At 41.9% G+C, this 12369-nt stretch overlaps 1 protein-coding gene across 2 annotated transcripts in view; it reads left to right on the forward strand.

Moving 5' to 3' along the window:
- The window catches only part of ZFAT (zinc finger and AT-hook domain containing), a 97284-nt gene that overhangs the window by 70648 nt on the left and 14267 nt on the right, over positions 1-12369 (forward strand). Inside the window, exons 14-15 of one of the 2 annotated variants that reach the window (XM_072151150.1) lie at positions 7843-7961; positions 11033-11156. In XM_072151150.1, the coding sequence (XP_072007251.1) occupies positions 7843-7961; positions 11033-11156 (243 nt within the window). Of the gene's footprint in view, positions 1-7842; positions 7962-9339; positions 9499-11032; positions 11157-12369 lie in introns of those variants that run through there. The other variant, XM_072151151.1, reaches the window with a different exon arrangement.

Here is a 12369-nt window from a genome sequence, read left to right on the forward strand (position 1 = left end):
TTTAAAGGGATTGTCCAGAGGTTGAAAAACATGGCCGATTTCTTCCAAAAACAGAGCCACACCTGACTCTGGGTTGTGCCATGGCAGCTTGTATACTACCGCTCATCTCTATGTACAGTAGATGCTTGTCAAATGGAAGATATGTCAGTGATAAGTGATTCTGCCCCGGTTATTTCCGGGCGACGTCTTCTCCGAATGTTGTGAGACTTTTATAAACGACGGTCACCACCGCAGCTTCATATTTCTCTATAGCTTCAGGTTACAATAGAGTTAGTTACTTCTGATAATGACATTAAAGGGTTAATAAAGTTGATAGTTTGGGTCCTTGACCTTATTGTGCCGATAAAGTTGAAAGGTTTACAATGGGGAAGATTGTGTAGGTGTCAAAGCGCTGTACTGGGAGGAAGGGGTGGCCTTAAAATGTAGGAGTAGGTCAAGTACTATGGTCCAGGTCTAGCGAAAGAGGAACAACCAAAATCACTGCCAGAGAACTCCAGCCCCAAAAACAGCTTTATAACTGGGTAATCAGATAACTGATAGCCAACTGGCTACACTATTATAGGATTTATACCTTGCCTACGCCTCTGCACTTGAAATCAAGTGATGGTACAAAAGTGTATTGGAAAATTACATAACTCTTCATAATACACATAATATCCATTATTGGCTGAAACCGGACACCCTTAAAGGGAGGCGGTCATTTTAACCCACACTTACTAAAGATATCTTTGAGAACTGCTATAAGACAGCAGTTCAACTATCCCTATATTGTTCCTCCCCATGCCTGTAAAGTTCCACAGTCCGTTCATAAAGTTGACTCCCCATTTATGCAAATGACTCCATGTGAGTCCAATCATTATATCTTCTCTGAGCTGTGTCTTGCACATTCTTGACCTATCTGCTCAGCTGTGCCTCCAGTTCCTTTCACTGAAGAGAATTCCTGAGGGAGAGGTAGCTGATTTCTCTGTAGAAGAGCAGAGGTGACTCAAGTGAAGAGAAAGTGGGCCTCTTGTCAGTCAGAAAGCTGGAGGCATGGCTGAGCTAGAAGAACATGAATCTTCATAGATGGTGAGTCAACTTTACAAATGGACAGTGGAACTTTTCAGGCAAGGAGAGGAACAATATAGGGATAGTTGTACTGCTGTATAATGCCAGTTTTCAAAGATGTTTGGATAGTGTGGGTTATTTTAACTGACAGATTTCCCTTTAAAGGGAACCTGTCACCAGGGACCTCATTATAACTAAAGACAGGTTACAGAAGCCCATTACAGCTGTATTGCAAATATATCTTTCTGCTCTCCATAAGCATTTGCATTACAATATAATTTTGTGTTATAACTTACCTTGAACCCGGACATAATCCTCTGTGTAGTCCCAGGGGTTGGGCTTTGGTTTGGATGCATTTCAAAAAACATGTGACTTGTCGGTGCTGCTCTTGGCCTCCCACCTTTTGTGTTCCTGTACAGCTCCTCCCTCCTGCTCCTTCTCAGAGCTCACTGCATGGTGAGCTGAAATCAGTGGGAGAGGGAGGAGCTGTACAGGAGCACAAAGTTGGGGGCTGAGAGCTGAGGAGTGAGCAGCACAGACAAGTCACATGTTTTTAGAAATGCAGCCAAACCAAAGCCCAACCCCTGGGACTACACAGAGGATTCTGTCCATGTTCAAAGTAAGTTATAACACACAATTATATTGTAATGCAAATGCTTAGAGAAGGCAGATGTGCAATACAGCTATAATGGGCTTTTGCAAGCTGTCTTTTTAGTGAAAATGAGGTTTCTGATGAAAGGTTCCCTTTAAGGATTTCTATTTACTTTTATGTTTGCGGAACACAATCTTTAGGTATCATATTTTTGTATCCAGTTCTGAAATGTTTGCTTGTGGAGCTGCAAGTTTAGAGTTCAGTGCTTGTTTTCTGCCAAGTTCCACCACCTCCACCCTCTTTCCAACAATGTACTTTTCTGTATTCTGTAACCAGTTTGGTTTCTTTGCTCCCTCCACTTGGTGTAGCCTTATTTTTAGTGACTCTGAGTATCAGCAAAAGGGAAGGATATGAACAAAAAAGTAAACCAGGGAACTTCTGAGGACAACAATGTGAAGCTAAGGCTTAGAAACTTTCTTTAGTCCACTTTACCCTACTTTTTCTAGTTTTTAGCAGCACAAGATTCCTCTGTATTTATAGCAGGACCCCCTCCATCTACCAGATAGCCATAAAATTGTACATTACTCATGTACCGCGCTCCGAGAAGTCAATTACACGTTACATTAAGGCAGCACAGCAGTAATGACAGCCTTCCTATCACATCAACACTACATTAAAAGCCCCTTTGACAGATCTGTCGTTTTTTGGTGTGGAGAAATTTATACAGCGCGTTATCTTCATCGCCTCCTCGAAATGTCACTGAATCAATATGTATTATGGTTTTCATGACATTTTAGTACACTAAAGGTTATCTGCTCTTCATGAACAGTAGCTTATTTCCAGGCTGTCTTGGGGTCATATCAATACATATCGTTATTCTTTATTTTCTGTATATATTAATGTAGTTTTCTTAGGTTTATGTCCTGGGTATAGATATCATTAATCGCTAACAGATATTATGTATTCTATTTTCATGAATATATGTCATTATATTACTTTTATGTACAAGACTATAACTAATACACTACTTCCCCTATGTACAAGAATATAACTACTATAATACTGCTCCCTATGTACAGGAATATAACTACTATAATACTGCCCCCTATGTACAAGAATATAACTACTATAATACTGCCCCCTATGTACAGGAATATAACTATTATAATACTGCCCCCTATGTACAAGAATATAACTACTATAATACTGCCCCCTATGTACAGGAATATAACTACTATAATACTGCCTCCTATGTACAAGAATATAACTACTATAATACTGCCCCCTATGTACAAGAATATAACTACTATAATACTGCCCCCTATGTACAAGAATATAACTACTATAATACTGCCCCCTATGTACAAGAATATAACTACTATAATACTGCCCCCTATGTACAAGAATATAACTACTATAATACTGCCCACTATGTACAGGAATATAACTACTATAATACTGCCCACTATGTACAGGAATATAACTACTATAATACTGCCCCCTATATACAAAAATATAACTACTATAATACTGCCCCCTATGTACAAGAATATAACTACTATAATACTGCCCCCTATGTACAGGAATATAACTACTATAATACTGCCCCCTATGTACAAGAATATAACTACTATAATACTGCCCCCTATGTACAAGAATATAACTACTATAATACTGCCCCCTATGTACAAGAATATAACTACTATAATACTGCCCCCTATGTACAAGAATATAACTACTATAATACTGCCCCCTATGTACAAGAATATAACTACTATAATACTGCCCCCTATGTACAAGAATATAACTACTATAATACTGCCCCCTATGTACAAGAATATAACTACTATAATACTGCCCCCTATGTACAAGAATATAACTACTATAATACTGCCCCCTATGTACAAGAATATAACTACTATAATACTGCCCCCTATGTACAAGAATATAACTACTATAATACTGCCCCCTATGTACAAGAATATAACTACTATAATACTGCCCCCTATGTACAGGAATATAACTACTATAATACTGCCCCCTATGTACAGGAATATAACTACTATAATACTGCCTCCTATGTACAAGAATATAACTACTATAATACTGCCCCCTATGTACAAGAATATAACTACTATAATACTGCCCCCTATGTACAAGAATATAACTACTAGAATACTGCCCCCTATGTACAAGAATATAACTACTATAATACTGCCTCCTATGTACAGGAATATAACTACTAGAATACTGCCCCCTATGTACAGAAATATAACTACTAGAATACTGCCCCCTATGTACAGAAATATAACTGCTAGAATACTGCCCCCTATGTACAAGAATATAACTACTATAATACTGCCCCCTATGTACAAGAATATAACTACTATAATACTGCCCCCTATGTACAGGAATATAACTACTATAATACTGCCCCCTATGTACAAGAATATAACTACTATAATACTGCCCCCTATGTACATGGATATAACTACTATAATGCTGCCCCCTATGTACAAGAATATAACTACTATAATACTGCCCCCTATGAACAAGAATATAACTACTATAATACTGCCCCCTATGTACAAGAATATAACTACTATAATACTGCCCCCTATGTACAGGAATATAACTACTATAATACTGCCCCCTATGTACAAGAATATAACTACTATAATACTGCCCCCTATGTACAAGAATATAACTACTATAATACTGCCCCCTATGTACAAGAATATAACTACTATAATACTGCCCCCTATGTACAAGAATATAACTACTATAATACTGCTTTTCGGAACATTTTAGGTGAGACTCTTGGACCATTGCTCCAAGTTACTTAGCAATAATCCGTTTTTCTCCAGAGAACAATATGGCGGTCGGCCTTGTGTTTGTAAAACTTTTGTTTTTCACTTCTGTGAGAACTTTAACAATCGAAATGATCCTCAAAAGAATCATCTGGTTAATAAGTCTGTAATTAATCAGGGTAGAGAGTTGTGGATGGGATTTTCATGAAAAGACCCGGCATTATTATCCGGCAGCTCAAGTGCATGAAATCAGCCTGAATGTTCTGAGTCTGATTATGCGCAATCACTTGAGGACGCTGAAGAGCGCGTATTTGCTTTGGCGTTAAAACCTGTTTATTGTTAGTAGATGTAACTTATCCCTGCCGCCGCGTTCCTATATAAAGAGGGTCTCTGCGCAGAATTGAAAAGGTTAACGCTCTGCAGAGGCTGATAATAGAGACAAAGTTTTATAATTAGCAATAATTTGGTAAATGCGCAGTTACCCAGCATGCTCTCTGCTTGACTCTTTATATCCGTACTCACAAAGGGAAGAGGTGGTAAAGTATAATTCTACCATAAACAACATTTCACAGCGAGACTGAACAGCCAAGTAACTTTGTAAATACCGAGACTTGCTTTACTGTGGGAGTGTGCGGGGTCTGAGTTGGTCTATAAATGAATAAAAAGCAAACCAAGCTGTTCTCAAGCTTCAAGCATGTACCTTAGTCACTGGCGCTACTGCAAAACTGCCACTAAGTACTATAACTACTATAATACTGCCCCCTATGTACAAGAATATAACTACTATAATACTGCCCCTATGTACAAGAAGATAACTACTATAATACTGCCCCCTATGTACAAGAATATAACTACTATAATACTTCCCCCTATGTACAAGAATATAACTACTATAATACTGCCCCCTATGTACAAGAATATAACTACTATAATACTGCCCCCTATGTACAGGAATATAACTACTATAATACTGCACCCCTATGTACAAGAATATAACTACTATAATACTTCCCCCTATGTACAGGAATATAACTACTATAATACTGCCCCCTATGTACAAGAATATAACTACTATAATACTGCACCCCTATGTACAAGAATATAACTACTATAATACTTCCCCCTATGTACAGGAATATAACTACTATAATACTGCCCCCTATGTACAAGAATATAACTACTATAATACTGCCCCCCTATGTACAAGAATATAACTACTATAATACTGCCCCCTATGTACAAGAATATAACTACTATAATACTGCCCCCTATGTACAGGAATATAACTACTATAATACTGCCCCCTATGTACAGGAATATAACTGCTATAATACTGCCCCCTATGTACAGGAATATAACTGCTATAATACTGCCCCCTATGTACAAGAATATTACTATAATACTGCCCCCTATGTACAAGAATATAACTACTATAATACTGCCCCCTATGTACAGGAATATAACTACTATAATACTGCCCCCTATGTACAAGAATATAACTACTATAATACTGCCCCCTATGTACAAGAATATAACTACTATAATACTGCCCCCTATGTACAAGAATATACCTACTATAATACTGCCCCTATGTACAAGAATATAACTACTATAATACTGCCCCCCTATGTACAAGAATATAACTACTATAATACTGCCCCCTATGTACAGGAATATAACTACTATAATACTGCCCCCCTATGTACAAGAATATAACTGCTATAATACTGTCCCCTATGTACAAGAATATAACTACTATAATACTGCCCCTTATGTACAAGACTATAACTACTATAATACTGCCCCCTATGTACAAGACTATAACTACTATAATACTGCCCCCTATGTACAAGAATATAACTGCTATAATACTGCCCCCTATGTACAGGAATATAACTACTATAATGCTGCCCCCTATGTACAGGAATATAACTACTATAATGCTGCCCCTTATGTACAGGAATATAACTACTATAATACTGCCCCTTATGTACAGGAATATAACTACTATAATGCTGCCCCCTATGTACAGGAATATAACTACTATAATACTGCCCCTTATGTACAGGAATATAACTACTATAATACTGCCCCTATGTACAAGAATATAACTACTATAATACTGCCCCTTATGTACAGGAATATAACTACTATAATACTGCCCCCTATGTACAGGAATATAACTGCTATAATACTGCCCCCTATGTACAGGAATATAACTACTATAATACTGCCCCTTATGTACAGGAATATAACTACTATAATACTGTCCCCTATGTACAAGAATATAACTACTATAATACTGCCCCCTATGTACAGGAATATAACTACTATAATACTGCCCCCTATGTACAAGAATATAACTACTATAATACTGTCCCCTATGTACAAGAATATAACTGCTATAATACTGCCCCCTATGTACAGGAATATAACTACTATAATACTGCCCCCTATGTACAAGAATATAACTACTATAATACTGCCCCCTATGTACAAGAATATAACTACTATAATACTGCCCCCTATGTACAAGAATATAACTACTATAATACTGCCCCCTATGTACAGGAATATAACTACTATAATTCTTCATCATGGTAGTATTTGTCCTTTGGGATGAAGGTTTTATTTTTCCCTTGCTGTTTTTATAGTTGTTATTGCACTGATTCGATCACAGGAGGAATAATTCCTGTAGACATAACTGTCTCTGAGCATTGAAATATTTTCTCATCTGTCAGCTGACACGTCTCAGGGTGTGTCCTCTTCCCCGGCTCCTCCCATCTATCATTAGAGCCTAATTAACATGACTTTGCGTTAGTTTCTATACCAAATATGCTAATTACACGTCTCTCTTACTGTCTGGTTGAGTTGATAGAAATGGCGAAAGGTCAAAGCACTTTTGCAATCAACAATGTTTGATGCAGAAATTGTGACTTTTATGAAGTTTTAGTAAGTCTTATCCTGTCATTGCGGTTCAGAGGCTTCACTTACCTCTAGTATCGGCAGGACCTGAGCGTAGCCTTGTGGACACTTGGACCTTCTATGACTACCCGTTATAACAAACCCTTCAATGTACAAAACTATCGCCCTGAGATTTTGCAAGAAGAAAATCACAGCTAAGATTTAAAATCTGTTGATACATTGTATCTGTTGTGTAACAGTCATGTGACTCACATTGAGTTCCGCCCTTCTCCCTGTTCAGTTCCACCTTAGGTTTTTGTACATATTATTAATATTTTTTGCATATTTGCGGCTTCCAGATGTAATTAGCGCATCTCATTATCTGGAGTCTTGTGTCCTGCGCTGACATCACGTAGGTGAGCGCATGTTCACCATCATCTCCGTGTACTCTCATGTGGGATCGTTCTGTTCTGTTTCTCTCGGTTTTAGGAGGGATAAAGTGCCCCGTGTGCAGCTTCGTCTATGGAACCAAATGGGAATTCAACAGACATCTGAAGAGCAAGCACGGCCTGAAACTGGTGGAAAGTGACAAGGACGCGGGGTGGGAGGTAAGAGCGTGCGGGGGGGGGGGAGTAATACAGGGGCACAAAGTGTGATAAATTAGGCAGAAATTGTCTTTATTCCAACATGAATGGACCTGATTGAAGCCAAATAACCGTAATTTATAATGATTATCTATAGGGACGGTGACATTTCTGACCTCGGGTCGTGTCGCCTAGGGGAGGAGGATCCCGACTATGACAGTGACTGCGTTTCAAGGGGAAATCTACCATCGAAATTCATGATGATAAACTTACTCAGGGGCATTACTCATAGATCCAGGCCTCATGTCACTGGTAATCTTTTTCTACTTGTTATCCATGGATTTGTTCCTTTTAAAATCAACTTTGAAAATTATGCCAATTGATCATGCATTACCGGAGCCCCTCCGCTTCACAGGCTGTAACACTGGGCAGGAGCACTTCTCCCTTCCCCTGCTGTATGGAAAGTGTTGATGTTGAAGGGGGAGATCAAGACCATATAACAGCCTGTGACTCTACAGCATGGAGCGGCTCTGGAGCCCTTCTAGCTCATTAGCATAATTTTAAAAGTTGATTTTAGAAGGAAGGTGGCCATGGATAACCAATATAAGAAGTTTGTCCCGGTGCCTGGATCTATAAGTAAGTGTAGCTGGTTTATCGTGATGGATTTTGATGGTAAATTTCCTTTTAAAGCGAATAAAAAATAGTTAAATTACTATAAATCCTCATGGCAGCACATTCAGGCGTCATATTGTATAAAATACGTGGTATATACCATAAAAGATTCTAGAGTTCTCCTTTTATGCCCTTTTATTCTGCATTCTATCTGTAGGGAATATATTTGTGCCCTGAGACGCGCCGCCCCCCCCTCCTCCCGTTACATTTGCGCCTCTTCTCCGGTCATTTTTCACAGTCGGAGCTGCACATCAGACACTCGCACATTGATTTCTCTCCTCTCCCTTCCATCTCGCAATCTGAAAATCATTATAATCCCTGCAGCCGCTGGTTACATTGTGATTGTCACCGATGAAAAATGCAGATGAGATGAGGGGCATCGCCCATCCCGGGGAAAGCGACATTTGGGGTTTGTTGGCCCTGCTGATTTATTGAAGTGCCGTTGGCCTTTGGGGATGGATTCCGCCTTGTTATCTGATGAACAAGCAGCGCGACTCTCCATTCCTAAACGTCTGCAGGTATAATGAGTCGTCGTAGATGGAGGCGCGTCCCCGGTGCTGGCGGACGGGCAGGACGGGGGCAGGTGATGAATGTACGACTTGTCAGGGGGTTGTCAGATAAGCCCCCGCTGCTCCGCGCTATCTGAGAACAGTGATTAATGCGCAGACAATGCCAGGAGTAAATAGAGCGTCCGCTGCCTTCTGTGCCTTTCATCTCATTCCCTTCCCAGTGGCGGCGGATATTGACGGAACGTTTGCCTGGATTTCCCAAGATCATTCGGGATAAGGCTTTCGTCTGCTGCCTATACACACAGTTGGCTCAAGACCGGAGCACAAACCAACCTGATCTGATGTTACAAAATACCCCGGAGTAGAAATGTGAAAACGTTTTCTCAATATCTTCTTATTGTACTGAGATACGAGTCCTCCAAGCTACAGGCCCGAAGCCTCTGGCTGCACTACTGAGAGGTCCTGATAGAGGAATGAGGCAGATATATATCTGGTAGTCTCTGTAGTGCAGCCAAATACTCACAACTTTAAAGGATCCCATCTCCGGACAGAAGCGAGACATTACAGACTGTTTTCACTTCTACAATGTGGTAGGAGCCAGTAGTCGCAGGGGCCCCCCGCAGGAGCCAGTAGTCGCAGGGGCCCCCCGCAGGAGCCAGTAGTCGCAGGGGCCCCCCGCAGGAGCCAGTAGTCGCAGGGGCCCCCCGCAGGAGCCAGTAGTCGCAGGGACCCCCCGCAGGAGCCAGTAGTCGCAGGGACCCCCCGCAGGAGCCAGTAGTCGCAGGGACCCCCCCGCAGGAGCCAGTAGTCGCAGGGACCCCCCCGCAGGAGCCAGTAGTCGCAGGGACCCCCCCGCAGGAGCCAGTAGTCGCAGGGACCCCCCCGCAGGAGCCAGTAGTCGCAGGGACCCCCCCGCAGGAGCCAGTAGTCGCAGGGACCCCCCGCAGGAGCCAGTAGTCGCAGGGACCCCCCCCCCGCAGGAGCCAGTAGTCGCAGGGACCCCCCCGCAGGAGCCAGTAGTCGCAGGGACCCCCCCGCAGGAGCCAGTAGTCGCAGGGACCCCCCCGCAGGAGCCAGTAGTCGCAGGGACCCCCCCGCAGGAGCCAGTAGTCGCAGGGACCCCCCGCAGGAGCCAGTAGTCGCAGGGCCCCTCCCCGCAGGAGCCAGTAGTCGCAGGGACCAACGCCCCCGCCCCCCTGCAGGAGCAATTAGCCGTGAACACTCTTAGTGGAGAATCCTGACAATAAGCGTTCACTTTCCCCGCTGCCCCTCCCCTGGGGAACTTGAGTATTCCCAGTACTTATCTCTTCTCTCAGCCAGTATGGAGAGTTGATGCCGCAGATCATGTACATCGGGACTACATCTGTGGGTCTGATCACCTATTATGACCTACCCCATGGATGGGTAATGGGTAATTATTAGCATTCCCATTCACTTTACAGGAAATTTCTAGAAATTACTATTAATCAGCAATAATTAATTGTATCATGGCCACGCATGTAAGAAGAGTGAACGGATCAGAAAGCGAGTAGCTCTCTGTCCTCCATAGTGGTCGGGTGCTGTAGCTACAGTTCTGGCTCCTATACACTTCTGTAGGAGTCATGGCTGCCATGATGACATCTGGCCACTACAGGAACATGGAGATTCCTGCTCCATGTACTCTGTGAGGGGGAGGGATTTAGTTATGGAGGTCTATAGCTTCAGAGTAATCCTTGGAAAGCCCCTTTAAAGAATCAGAATCAAGGAAACTTCTGGATACATTGTATCAAAATAGCCGCAGTACTTGACGATACTCTAAGACCCGCTGTCCCATAACATACAGAACAAACGAGTCTTCCTCCCCTGCAGACACTTCACATTTGTCCTCTCCGCAGCACATCTCATCCTTCTCTTCTCTCGTTCTCTTTGGTGTAGCAGTCGGATGTGAGCGAGGAGGTCTCTACCCAGTTCCTTCATATCACTGAAGCCGAAGCAGATGTTGAGGGAACGCAGACAGCTGTTGCCGCTCTCCAGGATCTCCGCTATACCTCGGAAACCAGTAAGTGGAGCGTGAAGTTCTGTCTTCCCAGGAAGATGGATGAATACTAAAGAGCCAGCGAGTAAATAATAATGTCGCCGGGTGTTATGCTTCTTCCATGTGGGGGGGGGGGGGGAGTCGGTTGGGGGGGTGGGTTAGGACCTGAGAATTTATTTGCTTTGTCAATGATAGGGTAAATCCTCCTCTTACACCCCAAATCCATTGACCAATGAAATCCTTTATGAGCCATATAGTCTGGAAGCAAAATTCTAAAACTAAAAATTTTGGGAAGGTGCCCAAAAACTTGCTTCTCGTATCCATTGTGAGTCAAGTTGGCTTTAAGAGGGGTCATATTTGTTCCTTATTGATCACTTGGCAAGCAGAGATGTGGCCAATTGTCAGCTGATGGCAGATGCCTTATTTCTGTCCATATGGATGTCTTCGAGAGATTGTATGATCCAGATCAGAGAAAAAAACACCCTATAAAAGCATCTGGCGTTTTGGTGGACTCGGCTCACCCATGCGTAATAGTGTATTTCCATTGCAGCAGATGCTGCAGGAGAAGTTTCTGGCCAATCTGCTGATTACAGCTCCTCCCGTCTGCGTTAAAAACAGGAATGGACTGAATCCATACACTGATCTCTCCAAAAACCTGAGCAGAGCTCAGTAACAATGAGCCACAAAGATTATCCAGGGCTTCTGCAAATCATGAGTTTATGCTTGGATTTTGTGCTGGGAGAGGGGAAAAAGAGACCTGAATAAATCCTTGGGATCACATCTTTTATAGTTTTTTACAAATTAAAGTCATCCTATCATTTTTAAGTTGTGGTGGTGGCTTTAAGGGGTGACATTCCAGATCTTCAGACTAAATGGAATTCCTGAAATAAATGCTTGGATTTACTGCTGCGAGAGGGGTAGAGAGAACTGTAGAAGAAGGAAAGACATGTGTTACCACATTTGTTCGCCACTCATTTAGAAACATAAAAACTAAAGCCAACCAGTAAGTTCTTAGCATGGGACATAAATTCTTGAGTATATGCTGAGATTTACCGCTTGGAGAGGGACAGAGAGAGCTAAAAAAAAAAAATAATAAAATCTCCAATTAAAGCAATATGTTTACAAATTTAGATCATCCATATAGTGAGGTGTTTTTGGTGCTGCGGTAAGTCTCACCCATGCATATGTAACCTCCCCCATCATACAGAAAGTGGGCATTTGCAGTTGCCCGTCATCT

This window comes from Engystomops pustulosus, chromosome 5 (assembly GCF_040894005.1).
Source record: "Engystomops pustulosus chromosome 5, aEngPut4.maternal, whole genome shotgun sequence".
In the NCBI taxonomy this organism is placed as follows: Eukaryota; Metazoa; Chordata; class Amphibia; order Anura; family Leptodactylidae; genus Engystomops; species Engystomops pustulosus.